The sequence below is a fragment of the Lissotriton vulgaris genome, chromosome 1_1 (assembly GCF_964263255.1).
Source record: "Lissotriton vulgaris chromosome 1_1, aLisVul1.2, whole genome shotgun sequence".
Lineage (NCBI taxonomy): Eukaryota > Metazoa > Chordata > Amphibia > Caudata > Salamandridae > Lissotriton > Lissotriton vulgaris.
In genome coordinates this window covers 27320175-27341788 of record NC_141685.1, presented here as the reverse complement: position 1 = coordinate 27341788, position 21614 = coordinate 27320175, and the positions used below count along the sequence as shown (strand labels likewise).

At 45.3% G+C, this 21614-nt stretch overlaps 1 protein-coding gene across 1 annotated transcript in view; it reads right to left on the bottom strand.

Moving 5' to 3' along the window:
* Positions 1–12804: 12804 nt before the first annotated feature.
* Positions 12805–21614, bottom strand: part of LOC147737030 (uncharacterized) — a 183360-nt gene continuing 174550 nt past the window's right edge. The window contains exon 5 of the mRNA XM_086922627.1: positions 12805–16057. Coding sequence (XP_086778753.1) covers positions 12805–14868 — 2064 coding nt within the window. The 5' untranslated portion in view covers positions 14869–16057. The remainder of the gene's footprint in view (positions 16058–21614) is intronic.

The window sequence follows — 21614 nt, the reverse complement described above, 5'->3', positions numbered from 1 at the left end:
CGAACAAGATCTTTGCAGATATCAGAGCGCTTTACACAGAGAGGGTACATGATGGAGCATAGTCAAAACAGGTAAGTCAATAAAGCTAACAATACAAATAGGTGGGGTCAAAGCTAATAATGTAAAGCAATAATACAAGTAATAAACATAAGCCCAGGCTACTGCTACGAAAGAATGGGAGGAAGAAAGACGGCAGGAACTCAAATTGTCTTGCTCTCTTAAGAACTCCACCAGGTTTTGGGCTCTTGTAAAGTGGAGGGGAGAGATGTATCTGCTTCACCTCTGCAAAATAACATTTCTCCCATAACAGTTCTCCCCAGACCTGGGTTAATCATTTCTACAATCTTTATTCAGTCACTCCTTTTAATGAGCCGGACACTGTGCTGTGGACTGTGTAAACAGACAACTCTATAGCTGTAACAGGCCCTTTCCTTGACCTGCCCGCATCCTCCACTCTGGATGCAATAACCAGAGGTAGAGCACCAGCATTAGACAGCATTGCAGCATATATACTTCTGCTTGAAAGAGATAAATGGTCTTGGTATAACCTTTTCTTAACTAATGCCATTATCAGTGGTGCCCCAGTATCAGACTCTTGGAAGGGAGCGGACGCCGTCCATATATATAAGAAGGGGGATAGCTTCCATCCAGCCAATTACAGGCTGATCAGCTTGATCAACTGTGCAAAAAAAAATTCTGCCCAACTGATCTTGAGCAAGATTGAGGAATGGACTGCTGTGAAGGCCAACGTATCCTCCTTTCAGACAGGCTTTAGGAAGAAGATATCCTCGATTATGCCCAGGTTCTCTGGAGAACCAGGGCCAGTTGACTGAACGATTTCTTATCAATTAAGGTGTTCGCCAAGCTGTGCACTGGCACCCACCCAGTTTTCTTTATATGTTAATGTTGTTCATTATCTTCCCTCAATTGATGCACCATACCTGGCAGGCACAAAACGAACAAGTTACTTACCTCCGGTAACGATGTATCTGTAAGAGACATACATTATTTATAGATTCTTTACCTTAGATTTACCCTCAGGCGCCAGACTGGATCCGAAGAAATTTTTCTTAGCAGTACCCCTGCGTGTCGGTAGGTGGCATCTGTCAACTTCGCGTCCATCATCAGCATCGTGGCCGCCGGGATGACGCCGCAGTGTCTACTTAGACTCCGCTCCTGAGCGCTAACCTCAGTTCTGACACAACGTTCAATGCCAGAAGCGTACACACATGCATGACACTGACCATTGGTGCACAAAACTAGGGCCCTGCAAGGGAATCCCTATCCCTAGAAGTCAGTGTGCACAATGGGGAGGATGGGTGGGGCGGTAAGGAATCTATAACTAATATATGTCTCTTACCGATACATCGTTACCGAAGGTAAGTAACTTGTTCATCTGAAAGAGACTATTGGTTATAGATTCCTTACCCTAGAATAGATACCCCCAGCAATACCAACCCCATAGGCGGGGCCGGAGAACTAAGTTCACCCCAAGAAGTCCTGGAGAACAGAACAGCCAAAAAAGCCATCTCTCCGGACTTGGCTGTCCAGGCAGTAATGCATAGTAAATTTGTGCAGGGATGCCCACGTGGCTGTGTGACAGGTGTCACCCAGCGGAACTCCATGTCCCAAAGCAGAAGTGGCTGCCGTCGCCCTGGTAGAGTGGGTGCGCAGTCCTACCGGTGATTCCTTTCTAGCCAAATAACAGATCCTAATGTATAGGACGACCCATCGAGAGATGGTACCTTTGTGCACTGCCCGATCTTTCTTGGTGTCAGCAAAGAGTTGATCGTCCACCCGTAAGTCTTTAGTGTGGTCAAGGTATAAAGACAGCGCACGTTTTGGGTCAAGACAGTGGAATCTCCCCTCCTCTTTGGAAGGGTGCAGTGGTGGGAAGAAGGTAGGCAATGTGATGGTCAGACCTATGTGGAAAGAGGCAATCACTTTGGGCAGAAAAGAGGGCTTATACGGAGGACTACTTTGTCGGGATGGACAGCAAGAAAGGGAGGTCTGGAAGATAAGCCTGAAGCACACTCACCCTGGGAGCAGAGGTGATGGCAAGTAAAAAAGCAGTCTTCAAACGAGGCAAAGAGGACATTTATGTAGGGGCTCAAACGGAGCACACATAAGATAAGTGAGGACAAGATTCAAGTCCCACTGGGGTATTACGAAAGGAGAAGGAGGTAAGAGATGAGTAATGCACTTCAGAAATGTGTTAACAATAGGATTGATGGCCATGCTCAAGAGCTCTTCATGCCCAGTCAGGAGCCACAAGAATGACTTGGGACCGGTCGCGTTTGATCTTCTTCAGAAATCTTGGCAGAAGTTGTACAGGCGGAAAGGCGTACAGGAGTCCGCAACTCCACTCGCAACGGAAAGGGTAGCAGTGAACATGCTAGTTGTTGAACCACCAGAGAGATGCCCTGATGTTCCAGCCATGTCCAAAGGTGAAGAGCCTCTTGACATAGGGTCCACGACCCCACCCTGCCCTGTTTGTTGCAGTACCAAATGGCGGTGGTGTTGTACGTGAACACCTGCACAACTCTTCCTTTGACAGAAGGAAGGAATGCCTTCATTGCAAGATGAATCGCCCGGAGCTCCTGAAGGTACATGTGGTGCCTGGACTCCGCCGGAGGCCAGAGGCCTCTAATCTCCCCCTCTCCCACATGGCTGTGCCATCCCAGGAGTGAAGCATATGTCACTGCTGTGAACTCAGGTTTGGGAAAGGAGAGGGATCTGCCGTTGACCCAATCTTGGTTTGTGAGCCACCACTGCAACTGACTAGCAGTCCCCTCCGAGATCTGAACATCATCGGAAAGATTCCCCTGGTACTGCGCCCACTGGAACTTCAGGTCCCACTGCAGAGCCCGTATATGCCATCTAGTGATATAGCATTACATTTGAAGGAAACAAGGAGACTCAAGTGATTAGTACATGGCTTGTAATTCACCAATTTGTGGAAGAAGTTGCACATGGAAATACAGTTAAAGGCAGCACTGTACAGAGAGAATCATGTGACAACCCGAAGGCACTTGGTGAAGCAGTGATATATATACAAGTGAACAGTGACGACGCAAGTGATAAAGGTGAACAGCGTGAACGGCGCAAGGTGACCAATATATGTACAATGGTGGCTCAGTGAGTAATCATATCAGTCAGTCAAAATGCATGTCATCATAGTTATGAGCCAAACGCTAGAGTGCGCCAAACAATTGCGCTGTGATGGGGACGGCGTTTCGATCCACGGTTAACATCTTCAACTTCTCCTTCCGGAAAAAGCAGTTGATGTCCCTGAGGTCTAAGATAGGACGCAGGCCTTTGTCATTCTTGGGTACCAAGAAGTAGTGGGAGTAGCAACCACGACCTACTTCTGGCACAGGGACGCCTTTGATAGCTCCCTTGGTAAAGAGGTCTGTAACTTCCTGGCAGAGAAGGGCCAAATGATCCTTCGACATGGGATGGAGTGCTGGTAGCATGGAGGGAGGGGTAGTCTCGAAGGGGAGGAAGTAGCCCTTTCGGACTATCTGCAAAACCCACCTTTCCGACGTGATGTTGTGCCAGTGGGGGAGGTGATGGCCCCGGAAGGTCGGACTAGGAAGGTTTTGAGGCTGCTGCAGGGGGGGCTTTGGTGGTCTGGCCCGCCCGCTGGCCCCCTGACCCTCAAGACTGGGTCCAACGTCCCGACCATGCAGAGGCTAAGTAGCTTGCACAACCCTGTGGCTCCGGGTGGAGCGCTGTGGGGCACCCTTTCTGCAGCCACGAAAGGCAGACTGGATGGGGTTTGAAGTTGTCGCGAGGCCCAAGGATCTGGCCGTAGCCCTAGAGTTCTTGAAATACTTGAGCGCCTTGTCACCAAACAGGTGTCGGCCATCAAAGGGCATGTCCAAAAGGTTAGATTGGACATCCGCAGAGAAGCCAGACGTACCCAGTCAGGCGTAGCGCCTCAGGGGTACCGACGTGGAAACCGTTCTACCCAGCGAGCTGGCGGTATCCAGCCTACACCGGATAGTGAACCTTGCTGCGTCTTGACCCTCAGCAACAGCACGGGTGAGAACGGCCCAGGCCTCCTCATGCACTGCGGCAGCCCATGAGCAACCGTATCCCACACTGTGTTTATGTAACGGCCCAAGAGACATGCGGTGTTCACCGACCGCAGTCCTAAGCTGGCAGAAGAAAACATCTTCTTCCCAAGATGGTCTAGCTTCTTGAATTCCCTATCTGACAGAGCAGTAGGGAATGCACCTTTTGAGGATGAGGCTTTGACCACCAAGCTCTCAGGGGTAGGGTGTTGGGAGAGGAATAATGGGTCGTCCAGGGCCGGGTGGTGGCATCGGGTAATACTCCTGTCCACAGAAGCTGCTTGTCTTGGACCAAGTACCCAGAAGGATGTGAGTGAGGGCCCCATTTAAAGGCAGCAGGGCTCCGAAGAGGCTGCTGACGGATGAAGCACCTCATTCAGAAGGGTAGTCCTGACAGCTCCCGTAGGAAGCTCGAGGCCCAAGGCCTCAGCCGCCCTACGCAACACCACAGCGTAGGAGGCTCTCTCCTTTGTAGCCATGGTAGAGGGAGAAAGCATGCCAAGGTCTTGGGAGGTATCCAGACCACTGGCATCACCCAACTCCTCTCGCCAGTCCGGCTTCTCAAGTTGGTCTACTAGAGGGTCAGTAGACCCTTACCAGTCCTCCTCACCCTCCTTTGGCTGCCACTCAGGGCAGTAGGGAACACCACGGATGAACAGCGGTACAGAAGTCTGGCATGTCGGGGTCGACACAGGTTTGGGGCACAACCGGCGTCAGGAGCGTCGCCACTGGAATCGGCGCCAGGGAAGGTACTTTGAGGCGACCTGCACCAATCCGGATCTAGGATTGTACAAAACAAGGACCCCCCTGAAAACTAGAGTAAAACTCTACTCCTAGGACAGGGATAATAATGTATGTGGAAAAACTCCTAGGCAGTAACAATATGGAGAACAACCAGCATGAATTGACCGCAAAAGCAAACTAAAGTTAAAATTACAGACACTCACCCCTAGTCACAGATCTGGGTTGAATCCATTATCATTCTTTAGCTCACTTCGCCACCCCAGTTCAGACCCAGCCATATGCAAATCAGTCTTGATTACAATTATTACAATTACAACTTTAGATTACAATTTATACACATTTGAAGGTTTCAAACCATAGAAACAAAACAGTTTGTGGCGAATGGAGTCGACGCGCGTTTCGGAGTTGGACACACCTTCTTCAGGAGCCACAAATTTTGTACATACAATAATCTGAAACATGTACAAAAAAGTTCCAAATTAATCAATCACAATATTATATATACAAATACACTTCAAAGCCTACTAAAAATATTTCATGTACTAATCGAACAATCAAAAGCTAATAGCTGCCAATTCAATACAATACATTTCGTGTTGTTGACTAAAACCTATAAAGATAAAACATATTGATGCTCATTTAGAGAGTACCCACACTTTTAGACATATTGATAAATTGGAAGGGGAAGGGGAGGGGCGGAGAAAGGATGGATATATGGAAACAATAATAAAAAAATAATAATCATTTTATTATTGTTTCCATATATCCATCCTTTCTCCGCCCCTTTATCTTGTGATTGATTAATTTGGAATAATTGTTTGTATTTTTATGTATGGATTATGTTTTAATTCCTTTTATTGCTATAGGGCAACTATCGTACCATAAATTGAATGATTTTTTAATATGTTTATTAAACTGACATTTTAACTTTAGTTTGCTTTTGCTGTCAATTCATGCTGGTTGTTCTCCATATTGTTACTGCCTAGGAGTTTTTCCAGACCAATCCGGATCCAGGCCTGGATCTTTCAGGACCCTGCAGTACCAGGGCCGTAGCCGCTGCCATCGAAGGCCTACAGCCCACCCAGAGTCAGTGGGGCTCGAAGGCACGTCTGCGGAGTCGGGCTGCCCAAAGAAGCTGTGCAGTGCTTTGTTAAATTGACAAAGCTGTACAAGGGACGCTCCGACTCTGGGAAAGGTAGGGAAGTGTGGAGCCACCCCAGCATGCTCCAAGGAAGGAGCTGGAGAGCGGCAGTGATCTGGGTCCCGCGTCACATTGGTCGACGGACAGAGAGAAGGCAAAGAGTGACAATGCTTTTTTACCTTCTTTTTGTGCATTGACGTACTTGAGGAGTGCAAAGACTTCGAAGAGGAATGGTGATGACTCCGTGACTGGTCCTGCGACCTTCCTCTCGACGGCGACCTCGAGCTGCGCGGAGCAGACTGCTGGGCCTCCAAAAGCTTTTGGGACCGCTCCCGCAAAGACTTCGGGTTCATGGGTGGGCAGTCAGAGCACGACTTTGCATCGTGGCCATGCTCCAGGCACCAAAGGCACACAAGATGCGGAGAGGTGACCAACATCAACTTGTGACAGTAGTCATAGGGCTTGAAGCCGGTCTGACGATGGGACATCCCTCCTGCTACCAGAAGCCAAAGACTCAAAAAAAAGAGGTTGTCAAAAGTCAATAAAGGGTTTAGTCAAAAACTGACTAAGAGACACGCTCTCTCCGATCTGCGCTGACTGGCATGGAAAAAGAAAGAACTGATGTCATCGTGCAAGAGCGGCGTCTAAGTAGAAACGGCGACATCATCCTGGCGATTACAACGCCGGACACAGAGTCGACCGACGCCACCTACTGAAGCGCAGGGGTACTGCTAAAAAACATTTCTCTGGATCCAGCCTGAAGCCTGGGGGTAATTCTAAGGTAAGTCATCTATAACTAATAGTCTCTTTTAGATACAAGCATTTTGGGACTGGTTTCGGGGTAACACCCATCATCAGCCAGGCTAGCTTGAATCAAGTGGCAAAGTAAGAAAGGGACCCATGTCTGGGTGTACCCTGCCAACTTAGGGCAAACAAAGCAAACACAAGGAGATGATGGACCGACCGCTGAAACTTTTCAGACACTCACCCCAAGTCACAGATCTGAATTGAATCCATCACCGCTCACTTCGCCACCCCAGTTCATGCACGGCCATATGCAAATCAGTCTTGACCCTGTGCCTCATAGGAACAGTCCAGACCGAACTGCCAAGTCAGGTCTCAACTGGACCGGAAACAAGCATCAAGACTGATTTGGGGTGGCGAAGTGAGCTAAAGAATGATAATGGATTCAACCCAGATCTGTGACTGGGGGTGAGTGTCTGAAAAGTTTCAGCATTCCGTCCATCATCTGCTTGTGTTTGCTGGTAAAACTTATTTAAAAAAGCAACCAAGTCTGCTATAAAGTAAGTGCAAAAAAAAAATAAAAAAAAGCAAAAGAAATGAAATCACAATGGAAAACTTTACATTTTTTCAAATGAGGTTGCATGAACACAAAGAAATTAAAAAAGGGCAAGATCAATCACCTGCAATGAAAGGGAAGCCAAAAATGTTTGAAGCAAATTTGTACAAACCAAGTTTAAATATAGGTGCATAGAAGTCCATTGCAGCCAGAGAAAAAAACAGAATAAGATCAGGTGACAAGGGGAAGATGAATTTCAAATACAAAGTCTGCTGTACGGTAACCCAAAGTGATTAGGAAAAGTACGTAAGGAAAATCCGAATTCATACCAAAATCACCCTCTGCAAAAAAGGGAAATAAATACTGAAACCTATGCACTATGCAACACTGTGGTGCCAAAGAATGGAAAAATTTAACAGTTTGCAAAAAACTCCACAAAGAAAAAAATGAAACCTCGTCAATTCACGTTCTTAGAAAAGGTTTTTAAAAACACCCAAAAAAGGAATACAGTGTAAACAGGAATACAGTGGACGCATAAGAACTCAAGATGTAAAAAGGATGAAACATGAATGTATGGGCTCAAACAGACCCCTCCCCCAAAACAACAACAACTTAAATATTAGGAATGGCTTTTGGCCGAATTTGATAAAAGGTAGAACAGGTGTCTCCAACCAGTCGATCGCGAGCTACCAGTAGCTCCCAGACACCACTGGATTATCTCACAGGTTTGAGTTAATTTTTAAATAAGAACAAGGTCATATTTTCCTTTTAAAAATATGGGAAGGCTGTGTTTATTTTATATTATTATCATCAAGCTGCAGCTAGCAGAGTCTGAAGTAGTGTGGCTCACTGGTTAGAGGCGGCAGACCCGAGAGCAGAGGACGGCCCGGGACCAGGGTTCGATTCCCGGCGCGGCAGGTTTCTGGACCAGGGTCAGCGGACTCGATAATTCTCTCGCCTCGGTGCCCACTCTGATCAGCGATCACACTCGGCAACTCTGGGCATTAGCTTGCCTCATCTTCACTAACGGCCCCACCAGACCGCCGGGGATGCCTGGTCTCACCCTGGAGATACCCATTAAGGGACCATCTCTCAGGGAAGCCAGGAAGGGTTTCGCAGCGGTCGAAGCGCCTTGGTACCCTACGGGTAAGTAGTGCGCTATATAAATGCCAATACATACATATAATACATACATACATACATAATGTTAATGTTCATTTTTTTATCAAACGCACGATTACCAAAAAGGCATCTTGGCACTAGTGTCATTTGAAACCTGACAGTACGGGATATAAAATACCTAAACATTTGCCTAGCAGTTAGATGAGAACATTAAACTATGGGCTGAAAAGAAAAGTCTTAAGTTCCTTCCTGAACTTCAATAGTTTAGGCTGAACTCAAATGATTGGATAGAGTTCCACCATCTGGAGGTAGAGTAGGAGAAACATCTTCCTACCCAATGGACACTTTTTATTCTGGGTAAACATACCTGCCTAGTATTGCTGGACCATAGAGTACGAGAAGGGGAATATCATTTGAACATCTTGTAAAAAGCGAGGGCCAACCTGATGCAGTGCCTTATGGGCACAGCAGTAGGCTTTGAATTAAATTCTTTCCCTAATAGGCAGCCGATGGAGGTCTTAAATGGCTTTAAATACCGAGCAGAATTTGGGAAGGTTCTTCAGCAGTCTTGCTGCCACGTTTTGGACTGTTTGTAACTTATTGAGAAGACAACTGGGAGTCCATATAAAGTTCAATCAAAGAATCCATTTTAGATATGACAAGAACCAGGATAACAATTTCCCTAAGCTACATGGGAAGGAAGGGCAAGATTTTCTTTGAATGTTTTAACATAAGGAAACAGGAAGAGGTTACCTGATTGGAGTGGTCAATAAAAGTGAGTTTTGAGTCAAAGACGACTACCCACATTTCTAGCCTTCTGGACTGGGAGTGGAAGGGGCTTGATACTGTGTGGCCACCAAAAGGTGTTCCAGAAGGAGGAATCCTTACCAAATAGCACTAACTGTGTTTTTGTGCATCTAATTTTAAGAAATTCTTCTGCATTAGCGATGCTAGTCATACTCGTTCTAAAATCTTTTGCCACTTTTTCAGGTTCTGCAGTCACCGATACCAATATTTGGGTATCACTGGCATAAAAGAATGTAGAGAACCAACAGGATCAAACTAGTCCAATTAATGTTGTAACCCTGGGTGCTCAAGGAGTTTCTAAAGCGCTCAAGAAACAATAAACAATTGTATTAATATTCCACAGATTCTGTTTACTCGGGGTGCTTACAATATTAGGGGAGGAAAACAACCCACTCCTCCCTGCGTAATCAAACGATTAGGCATACATTGAAAGTCCACATAGATTGAAGCACTCCACTTACAACAACGCGTTTCGCCGAGGTTATAAAACACCTATCGGCTTCCTCAGGGCTGGAAATAATACAGAAATGTTTGCGTCTTAGTATTACATATATTTTCCAATTAAATTTCCAAAATTATGAAAGATAGAGCCCCATATGGCCCATAGAAAACCTGTGCCATTCAGATTGTACTCATTTGGTGAATACAAGTCACTTTGTGAAGTATGTTGGGACTATACTTTTCACTTGGATTACAGATGTCTTAGACGAATTTATCCCAAGAGTGTCATAATATAATTGAATGCCCAGGAATTATATGCAAGTATTCACCAAATGAGTAAAATCTGAAAGGCACAGGTTTTCTATGGGCCATATGGGGCTCTATCTACTATAATATTAGAAATTTAATGGGAAAATATATGTAATACTAAGACGCAAACATTTCTGTATTATTTCCAGCCCTGAGGAAGCCGACAGGTGTTTTATAACCTCAGCGAAACGCGTTGTTATAAGTGGAGTGCTTCAATCTAGTCCAATTAATGTAGTGCTGTAGGCATTAGGCAAAGTCAGACTTATTGAAAATCCCCGAAACCCCACAAGGAAGTGAAAATGGGGCAGAGGTAAAATCTTCCAAAGGTACCAACTGCCCTCTGTTTGACAAAAAGAACCCGGTCAGTTTCAGACCAGTACTGTTGATGCTTATACTTTCTAAACGGCTTACCAAAGAGAAATGGTTAACCGTATCAAATATGGCCGAAAGATCCAATAGGATCAAGGCCGCATTAATCTCCTCTATCCACAATGGATCTGATCTCTTCAGCTACTGCCGCTAAGGTTGACTCTGTACAGTAGTAGGGTCTAAACCATGTTGAACAGGATCCATATAGTCCATATTTTAGAAGAAGGTGGTGATCTCCTGATTCATGGCCTTTTCTAAAATTTCATCGGGAAGAGAAAGACCAATTTGAATCCGTAGCTCTTTACATCTGAGGGATCGCGGGAAAGAGTCTTTAGAAGTGGCAAAATCGATGCCTTTTTCCAAGCATCTGGAAAAAAGACAGATCCTGCCACTCCCACCCAAACTGACCCCTACCCTACCATTGTATGGGTATATTGGAGAGGCGCCGATCTACCGTCCTGATGAGACCATGGTAATTAACTGGAATGGTCGAAACATTGACTGTACAGGGACTATTTCATATAAATTATGTATTCTAAGAATCGCCTTTGCTTAACTTGTATTGTACGAAAGTATTTACAGCCCTGTTTTTGTGTACAAAATGTGGATCGGACTGATCATCATCATATCACTTTCATCTTGAGCACTGCGCAGTCATCCCTCAACGATTTATATAAACCCTTGCTGCTGAGAATACAATTAGAATTTTTGGAAATGAAAAGACTTCATCTGAATTCTAATCATGATAACAATGGTGAATTAATATCTGCCCAGGGCCTGCATATGTGATACAGACCTGTGAGATAATGAACTCATATACCTCTGTAGTTGTTCACAGAGCGCATGGAAAGTGCTTATAGGAGTCTCCGCTTGTCACTTCTGGAGCAGAATGATGTTGACACTGAGCTGCATGATGTCTCCTACTCTGCTTTAAAGTTGGAGGACCTATTCTGGCGTCTGGGGGTATTTACAAGGTGAGGAATCTGCAGGTAAAGGAGTATCCACCAGAAAGAGCGTTACCTAAGGCAAGTAACTGGTTTGTTATGTTTTCATGGTGTTGTATATTATCTCATTCTGGGTGGTGAACTCTGCTCGCGGAGTTTTCCGCCGAGCTCATAGTTCCTAAAAACTCCGGTCCATGTAGCATAGCGAGGTTTTTTCTACGCTCGCACCCTTCAACGTCATGTGCCGGAGCGGGAAAAATCCACCTCCTGATGAGATTTTAACTTGCTCGCGCCCGCCATGGCCTAGTTGGCGAGCAAAATCAACCTCCTGGGGCTATTTCTCAAAGCGGGTCGTCGGATTTCTCAATGCCAGTGGTTGCGGCAGGTCTCGGCCACTTGCGTTGAGAAACCTTCCTTCACATTGACAAACCTGCCGCTCGAGTAGAAGCAGCTGCACCCTCTTGCCCTGCACATGGTGCCATTCGCAATTATTTTTACAAGGTGGGACAAACACCAGGAGATCAAAATCACCACAAACGGCATGACCCTTACGCACTCCACTGCTCGCGGAACTCCGCGTAGACTGCCAGAGTTTTTTTATCACTTTGCAGAGTTCCTCATTGAGGAACTCTGCATAGGCTTAATCTTATCATGAAAATATAGATATCAGTCATATGTTAAGAAACAAGGGTGAGTAGGAACGTTTTGGGTGAAGTAAAATTTAAGACATTATTATTATGATTTTTTTGGCAATCAGTTGATTTTTGCAACCACTAACACTTCTTTGTCTAAAGTAAAGACCTTGAGAGTTTTGTACCTTTCAGATACTCAAATTGTAGATTCTGATGCAATAAAAAATATTTCCAGGCCTGAAATTTCTTTGGAGGTTGCATGCGGGCAGCCTAAGTTATCCTGCAAGAGTTTCTTGATGAATTCTATTGCAACTACAATATGTGCTCTCTCATGTAAAGTCAGGTTGTTAGAAGCTTTTCTGCAACTCAAGATACGCCTCACTTTTCACCTGGTGTGGATGCATTTCGCATGTTTAGTGAGATCTCCTTTCCGAGTAAAACGTTTCTGGCTTTCCCCTCCTGTATAAGGCTTTAGCCAGTGTGAACTCCCTCATGTGAAGTGACATTGTATTCAAGACTAAACCTTATCTGACATTCAGAAAACACATAAGGCTTTTATTCCCCCGGGTGAGTTCGCTCAAGTCAAGTGAGAAGTAATTTGTAACCAATACTTTGCTTGCATTTCGAGCACTCAGAAGGTTTTTCCCCAGAGTGGGATCTCTCATAACACTGTCTTTCAGATTCAAGCTTTTATGGCATAAAGATTTTCTCCAGTGTCAATTTTCTCATGGTGAGATAGCGTTTTTCTCTGCAACTTTTCTGGCATTCAGAGCACTCATAAGGTTTTCCATCAGTATGGAGTCGCTTATGGTTAGTGAGGCTGTGCCTATCAAATAGGAATTTCTGGCATTCACCGCATTGGTAATGTTTTTCCCCTGTGTGCGTCTGCTCATGTAGAGTGAGGTTGAGTTTAAAATTAATGATTTTCTGGCATTCGGAGCACTGAATTATTTTGTTGGTGTGTTTTCTTATGGCGCTTGTAACCATCTCTACCCCTGAATCTTTTCTGACATTTAGAGCACTGATAGTTTTTTTCACCAGTATGGATTTTCACATGTTCAGTGAGATGAGATTTTTGGCTGAAACATTTTTGGCATTCGGAGCACTGATAAGGTTTTTCCCCAGTGTGGATTCTTATATGGTAAGTGAGACTGCGTTTTTCACTGAAACATTTCTGGCATTCAGCGCACTGATAAGGTTTTTCCCCAGTGTGGGTTCTTATATGATGAGCGAGACTGTTTTTTCCAATGAAACATTTGTGGCATTCAGAGCACTGATAAGGTTTTTCCCCAGTGTGGGTTCTTATATGCTGAGTGAGACTTCTTTTTTGAATGAAACATATCTGGCATTCAGAGCACTGATAAGGTTTTTCCCCAGTGTGGGTTCTTATATGATGAATGAGACTGTTTTTTTGAGTGAAAGATTTGTGGCATTCAGAGCACTGATAAGGTTTTTCCCCAGTGTGGGTTCTTATATGCTGAATGAGACAGCTTTTTTCACTGAAACATTTGTTGCACTCAGTGCACTGATAACGTTTTACCCAAGTGTGAATCCTTGTATGTTTAGTGAGTCTCATTTTGTCACTGAAACATCTCTGGCATTCAGAGCACTGATAAGGTTTTTCCCCAGTGTGGAATCTCACATGTGCAGTTAGAAGTGATTTAAGTTTGAAATATTTTGGGCATTCAGAGCACTGATAAGGTTTTTCCACAGTGTGGGTTATTGTATGTCGAGAAAGACTTCCTTTGTCACTGAAACATTTCTGGCATTCAGAGCACTGATAGGGGTTTTCCCCAGTGTGGGTCAATATATGCAGCGTGAGATGTCTTTTTTCACTGAAACATTTCTGGCATTCAGAGCACTGATAAGGTTTTTCCCCAGTGTGGGTTTGTATATGCAGCGTGAGATGTCTTTTTTCACTGAAACATTTCTGGCATTCAGAGCACTGATAAGGTTTTTCCCCAGTGTGGAATCTCACATGTGCAGTTAGAAGTGATTTAAGTTTGAAATCTTTTGGGCATTCAGGGCACTGATAAGGTTTTTCCCCTGTGTGCGTTCTTGTATGCTGAGTGAGGTAGCTTCTTTCACTGAAACATTTGTGGCATTCAGTGCACTGATAACGTTTTTCCCCAGAGTGGATCTTTGTATGCCGTGTGAGACTACTTTTTATACTGAAACATTTCTGGCACTCAGAGCACTGATAAGGTTGTTCCACAGAATGGGTTATTGTATGTCGAGAAAGACTTTGTTTGTTACAAAACCTTTCCGGGCATTCAGAGCACTGATAAGGTTTTTCCCCAGTGTGGAATCTCAAATGTTCAGTTAGAAGTGATTTACGGTTGAACTGTTTTGGGCATTCAGAGCACTGATAAGGGTTTTCCCCAGAGTGGATTCTTGTATGTTCAGTTAGTCTGCTTTTGCAACTGAAACATTTCTGGCATTCAGAGCACTGAAAAGGTTTATCCCCAGTGTGGGTTCTTCTATGCCGAGTGAGACTGTTTTTGTCAATGAAACATTTCTGGCAATCCGTGCACTGATAAGGTTTTTCCCCAGTGTGGGTTCTTGTATGCCGAGTAAGAGTGCTTTGATCACTGAAACATTTCTGGCATTCAGAGCACTGATAAGGTTTTTCCACAGAGTGGGTTATTACATGTCGAGAAAGACTTTGTTTGTTACAAAAACTTTCCTGGCATTCAGAGCACTGATAAGGTTTTTCCCCAGAGTGGACTCTCATATGTTCAGTGAAATAAGATTTACGGTTGAAACTTTTTTGGCATTCACCGCACTGGTAAAGTTTTTCCAAAGAGTGGGTTAATTCATGTCGATATAGACTTGGTTTGATACTAAACCTTTTATGGCATTCAGCGCACTGATAAGGTTTTTCTCCAGTGTGGATTCTCATATGCTCAGTGAGATAAGATTTACGCCTGAAACTTTTTTGGCATACATTGCACTGAGAGTGGTTTCCCCCAGTGTGCATTCTGTCAAATTCTGTGAGATAAGATTTATGGCTGTATCTTTTTTGGCACAGGTAACTTTTTTCCCCAACTTCTGTTATTTTGCCTCGATTGAGGCGGGTTTGAACACTGAATTTGTTCTCACAGTCTGTGTTTTCATAAGGTTTTTCCTAGAGTTAATATCTCTACGTTTAGTTTTCTCTTGCTTATATGCCACAGTAAGGGTGAACCTGATTTTAGATAATAGTCTTTAGGTGATAGCCTATCCGGCAGCAACTTATTTTGTGACTGAAGTTTTTCTCAAGTCTATTTGTATAGGTTCTTAGCAATGCAGTAATAAGGTGTTAGTCTGATATTTAATTAATAAACTGATAAGTACCAATATTGAGAATCATTAGTCGCAGAACATCAGTTCCTTTTACCCATTCTATGTTTGGTGTAAGGTTAAGGTTTGTGGTTCTGAAGACGAGGATTTATTTACATTAGCTATAGCGCAACTTTGCTCCTTTAATCCATTTTTATATTTAACAGTTTTACATATAACTCCTGCACAACAGATAATGTTGAGGCGATTTACATAGAATTACAGAACAGTACTCAATAAAAAGGAAACAATCTGAGATGATAATGAACACAATAAAGTGGTGAACTTTTAAGGTTTTCGCAAGAGTGAGCAGAGTGGGTCGAGGTGTTATATCCCGAGGCAGATAGTCTCAAACTTGCGTAACTGGTTAAAACGGTTGCTGAACAAAGGTGATTTTCCAATCTTATGGTTGTTAACGTGTCAGCTTCGGAGTCTTCTTTCAGCGTCTTTTCTTTGTGGTATCCAGAAGAAACTTTTGTTGTAACTTTCTTTTATGCAGTGTGAACTTCTTCTCTGGAATTACATGATGCTTTAGATGAATGTTATACTGTCATGCTTAGGTAATTTGTCTTTCTGATAATATTTCAGATGAGGATGGTGAAGTGGTCTTTCTACATTATTTTTGATGCTGTGTGCAAAGATATGCCTTTGCTCTGGGTTAATGAAAAGCAAAATTAGAGACTTCACTTACAGGTATAGTATTTTCCTCGACACACTTAGATTTTTGGAAATTGTTTAAACGTAGAATGCTCGATGGCCTTCAGTTTTTCGAAATAATCCTTCTTATTGCACTGACATTCAGTTGCTTAGTGCTAAATCTTGCTTTCTTCGTCCGTAATTTCAATCACCTATAGTATTAAAATTAAATAGTTAATACATGTACATTTCCAAAAATATAATGTACAAGCCAAATCGATGCAGAATTTTGAAAATGTTGAGCTGTTTTTCAGACAGAGCAGAGTGTGGAATGGTAGCATGAGAGTACTTGGATGTAGGAGTGAGGATTTGTAGAATTTCAACATTTTATTAAGCTCACAAAGGATACATGTACCCAATGGAGTTGTAACATAGAATCCCAAAGACAAATATTAAAGTCATATGGATTGGTACCAAACAGATATAAAAACAAGCATTTACAATGCAATGGTCTCTGCATTATTAAAGGTAGAGCTATTGGCATTGCTCATGACATTTATTTTTTATCATAAATAAATATCATTGTCACTTACATTACCAATAGCTTAATCATGAAATAAATGGCATTGTTTTTAGGCAACAGGCATCCTTATACACATTTCATTTACTTCACGCCGGCATTCAACAGTATAAATATGTGCTACCTGTTACAAAAGTGCAAGCCTTATGGCCCCCTTCGCGCATCTTCTAGGGACTAATATTGAGCTCCGTACAAATATATGGGTAAATGTTCAGGTATAGATCAAGAGACCACACAAAACATATTATAACAAATAGAAGCCTAAAAAAACCTGTGCCCTAGCCACTTTGTATTTTGTTTATACACATCTGATCTGGGTGATGATTTTCCACCTAGTTTAAGATACTCTCCTCTGTAAACAATGCAAGATGCACACCATTATAACCATACTTAAGTGGGGTCTTCAAGTGTCTATATGTAACGAATAGTACGATTAAGTTGCTATCACATCTCCCTAGCTTGGATTTGACCTGGAACTAGTCATTCGCTTATTTAGGGAAAACGATCACAACTATGAAGGTGTTAAACAATTCTTTCATGGCAGATATAGAATCTATAATAAGATCTTCCTTAGAATATCTGAAAAATTCCTATAAGATACTAAAGCCTAAATTGTACTCTACTCTTCCACCACAGCTCCAACAAAGAGACGGATAACTTAGGCCCAAAATGATGTTACTGCCATTAAAATCTGTGGGCACTAGCTAGTCCACTACATACTTTTGATGTACAATGCATATTGCGTGGCTGGCCAAATGAATAACTGTAGAATGTATTATGCATTAACCTGATCATCTTGACATCACTGAGCTGTGGGCTTCTAAATATGGCTTTCCGGTAAGATCCATTCGAGCTTCAAAAGGCCCCGCTTATGTTGGGCTAACCAATTGCCCAAAGCAACTCCCAACCTCTCATCAGTACTATTGAAAGGGTCTAGCCACCACCCCACTATTCTGTTCATCCCACACCCTAACCTGAAAGGTACAGTTGTCATACTCCGAATCTTCGACCAGATCTGCTTAATGCACTACAGCATCCATTATTTTACAGCTACTGCTGCATGATCAATACAACCACGTCCGTCAATAAAATAGCACCGTCCACGGGTCTACGCTCACTAAGCAACCTACGTTAAGGGGTCATTAAGATTAAATCCAGTTCGTATTTTTAAAAGAGTCACAGTGTGAGCAGAAAGTCGCAAATTTCAAACCCAGTATCTTTAAAATGCATAGCAATAACACGACATTTGCTAGTCTTAGTTAATTGCAACTCGGTGGAATTAAGTGCTGTGTAAGTACAGATAATAATAATTCTTGTACGGAGAAATCAGAAAATTACTTTCAAATCATACATGACATGGGTCTCCTTGGCGCTATTTTATTAATATCATGATAATATTAATATTGTCGTAATTGACAGGAAAATAATTTAGATTATGTTTTGAAGTTTTCGTAGCCGGACCCGTTTGTTGGAGGAAAGGGGATTTATTTTGTTTCAGTTAAATGAAAATGGTTTGTCGTGAGGACTGCACAGATTTTAGCACCAGTTATAGCGTTGACTCCTCTTCATATCGGCCTGTAGTGCTTCGGAGACCTGTGCGCAGATCTCAGTAGTGGGCGCTTAAGCCCAATGGACTTTCTCGTGAACTGTACCTGCTCCGGTGCATGTCTCACAGAAGTGAATGATTGTCCACCTGCAGGTTAAACACGCTAGTCTAGTTAAGGCAAGAGCACGCTAGCATCTATTAAATGCACATTTATACTATTCACTTTCACTTTGTACATATGTGTATCAGGTACAGAATGGTAAACAGATACAGTATCCTGGTTAACCGGATGCTGCAGGTAAACATGTAAATCTGAAAGGTAGCTGCAGGAGCCTTAAATTAATTATGGTGTTGTAATTAATGGTGATCAGGCATTTAGCTGTGGGATACAAATCACTGCTAAAGGTCATGGTCGGAGATAAAAAAAAAGCATATATGCATGAACACACACACATACAAATCACCGTTAAGGCAGGTAGAGATATTGGGAGTTGGGGTGTTTGTTGGTGATTGGGACTGGGAGATGGGATGTTGGTTGGTGATCCGGCGATGTGGCCTCTGCAGTTAGGAGGGCAGCTGTGGTTTTGATTAGCTGTTATTCATTTTTAGGGTGGGGTGTTAGTGTGAGGTTGTGACATGGGTTGGTAGCAGAAGCACTCAGTGAGAGAATGGACTGGAGGTAGACACAGGGTAGCTGAGGTGCCGCAGTGCAAGGCCAGTGAAGGGGTGGGTGATATTAGGGCGAGAATGGCACTTGGGGTGTGAGCTAGAGTCAGAAGGAGAGTGTGCGGCAGATCCCCCTCGCCTCTCCCCGCTGTCAGTACCTGAACCCGGGCCTCGGACAGCCCCAGCCGCTGGCTCAGCTCCTCCAGCATGAAGGCATCCGTGTAGTGCATCTCGTCGAACAGCCGCTCCAGCTCGTTCAGCTGCTCCAGGGTGAAGTTAGTGCGGCTCCCCGCTGCTTGATCTTTGTCTGCCCCTCGTCCTCCAGCGCCTTGAGGTCATCCTTGAGGTCTGAAGAGACTGGATCACACAGTGAGTCGTGCTGCCAGGCATAGTACACAGCACCGCGAAGCAGAATGCATCACCCCGAGGGGGCATGGGGCTGGACCACAACCCCTCCCCTACCCCACACGCCTTCGGCACACTCCTTTGTTGTGTACATTTTAGATACAAAAAATCTAATCTAGTGGAATACTGGTCCACGTTGTATCACAACGTGGACCAGGACTTGGTCAATCTCGCAGTAATTCGAATTTACAGCTCTAGCAGCGCGCACTCAACCCGCTAAGCTATTTTACAGGCGCCAAAGAGGAGTCTAGTTAAGATGTCAAAGTTACACCCTGGAACAAGTGCCTGTTCTGGGTCTGGTCAGTGCATTGAAAGTACTGTCGCAGTACAGGGGTTCCCATATGTAAATGTCCATTTATAGTTCTTAATGACGTGCATACATACATTCGGTCTCCGAACATCAAAGATCATATGCGAGGGAATAATACGCAAATTAGCGCTTCTTTCTAATTTTGGCGTGCGGATCATGCCCCAGTCAGTGCTTCGAGCCCGCACCAATTTACTAAATATTTAATATCAATCAATCAATCAATCAAAGACATTTATAGAGCGCACTACTTACCCGGAGGGTCTCAAGGCGCTTGAGGGAGGTGGGGGGGTGCTGCTACTGCTCGAACAGCCAGGTCTTGAGCTTCTTTCTGAAGGAGAGGTGGTCTTGGGTCAGGCGCGGGTCGGTCGGGAGGGAGTTCCAGGTCTTGGCAGCAAGGTAGGAGAAGGACCTTCCTCCTGTTGTCGTTCTTCGGATGCGGGGGACGGCGGCGAGGGCGTGACTGGCTGATCGGAGATGGCGTTTGGGAGCGTAGAAGTTGATGCGGTTGTTGAGGTAGCTCGGGCCTTGATCGTGTAGGGCTTTGTGTGCGTGGGTGAGGAGACGGAAGGTGATTCTTTTGTTGACGGGGAGCCAATGCAGGTCTCTCAGATGTCCGGAGATGTGGCTGTGTCGTGGGATGTCGAGGATGAGTCTGGCTGAGGTGTTCTGGATCCGCTGGAGTCTCTTCTGGAGCTTGGCAGTGGTTCCGGCGTAGAGGGCGTTGCCGTAGTCCAGTCGGCTGGTGACGAGGGCCTGGGTGACCGTCTTCCTGGTCTCGGTGGGGATCCACCGGAAGATCTTCCGTAGCATGCGCAGGATGTTGAAGCACGACGAGGAGACGGCGTTGACTTGTCTGGTCATGAAGAGGGAGGAGTCCAGGATGAAGCCCAGGTTGCGTGCGTGGTCTGTCGGTTTGGGTGCGGTGCCCAGGGCGGGGGGCCACCAGGAGTCGTCCCAGGCGGAGGGCGAGGAGCCCAGGATGAGGACTTCCGTCTTGTCTGAGTTCAGTTTCAGGCGGCTGGTCGTCATCCACTCGGCTACGTCTTTCATCCCTTCGTGAAGGTTGGCTCTGGCGGCGGCGGGGTCGTTGGTCAGGGAGAGGATCAGCTGGGTGTCGTCAGCGTACGAGATGATGTTGAGGTTGTGTTGGCGTGCTATGGCAGCGAGGGGGCTCATGTAGACGTTGAAGAGGGTGGGGCTCGACGAGGATCCTTGAGGGACGCCGCAGATGACTTCGGTGGCCTCTGACTTGTACGGTGGTAGACGGACTCTCTGTGTTCTTCCGTCGAGGAAGGAGATGATCCATTCCAGTGCCTTCTCCTGGATTCCGAGGTTGCTGAGGCGCTGCACTAGGGTACGGTGGCAGACAGTGTTGAATGCCGCGGAGAGGTCTAGGAGGATGAGGGCCGCTGTTTCTCCGTTGTCCATCAGGGCTCGGATGTCATCGGTGGCAGCGATGAGGGCGGTCTCGGTGCTGTGGATGGCTCGGAAGCCAGACTGTGAGGGGTCGAGGGATCCATTCGTCTCGAGGAAGGCGGCCAGCTGTTTGTTGACGGTCTTCTCGATGACTTTGGCTGGAAACGGGAGGAGCGAGATGGGGCGGTAATTCTTGAGTTCGGTGGGGTCCGCTGTAGGTTTCTTTAGTAGGGCGCTGAGTTCGGCGTGCTTCCAGCTCTCCGGGGAGGTGGCGGTGTCGAAGGAGGTGTTGATGATGTCCCGCAGGTGGGGTGCAATGACAGTGTCGGCCTTGTTGAAGACGTGGTGAGGGCAGGGGTCAGTCGGAGATCCGGAGTGGATGGAGTTCATCATGCGGACGGTGTCTTCGGTGCTGATCGGAGTCCAGGCGCGGAGGGTGGTGGTGGTGGGGGGCCGTTGTTCGGTCGTGGCGTGCGTCGGTTGAGTGCTGAAGCTGTTGTGTATGTCCGCGATCTTGTTGTGGAAGTAGGAGGCGAGGGAGTTGCAGAGGTCTTGCGATGGGGTGATGTCGTTGTTTCCGGCGTTGGGGTTGGAGAGCTCTTTCACGATGTTGAAGAGTTCCTTGCAGTTGTGTGCGTTGTTGTCCAGCCGGTCCTTGAATGCAGTTTTCTTGGTGGCGCGGATCAGTTGGTGGTGCTTCCGGGTGGCAAGCTTGAGGGTGGTCATGTTGTCCAGTGTTGGTTCCCTTCTCCAGGCTTTCTCGAGGGCTCGGCAGTTCTTCTTGGAGCTCTTGAGTTCGTCGGTGAACCATGGGGCCTTCTTGCTGCCGGGTCTGCTCGGCCGGGT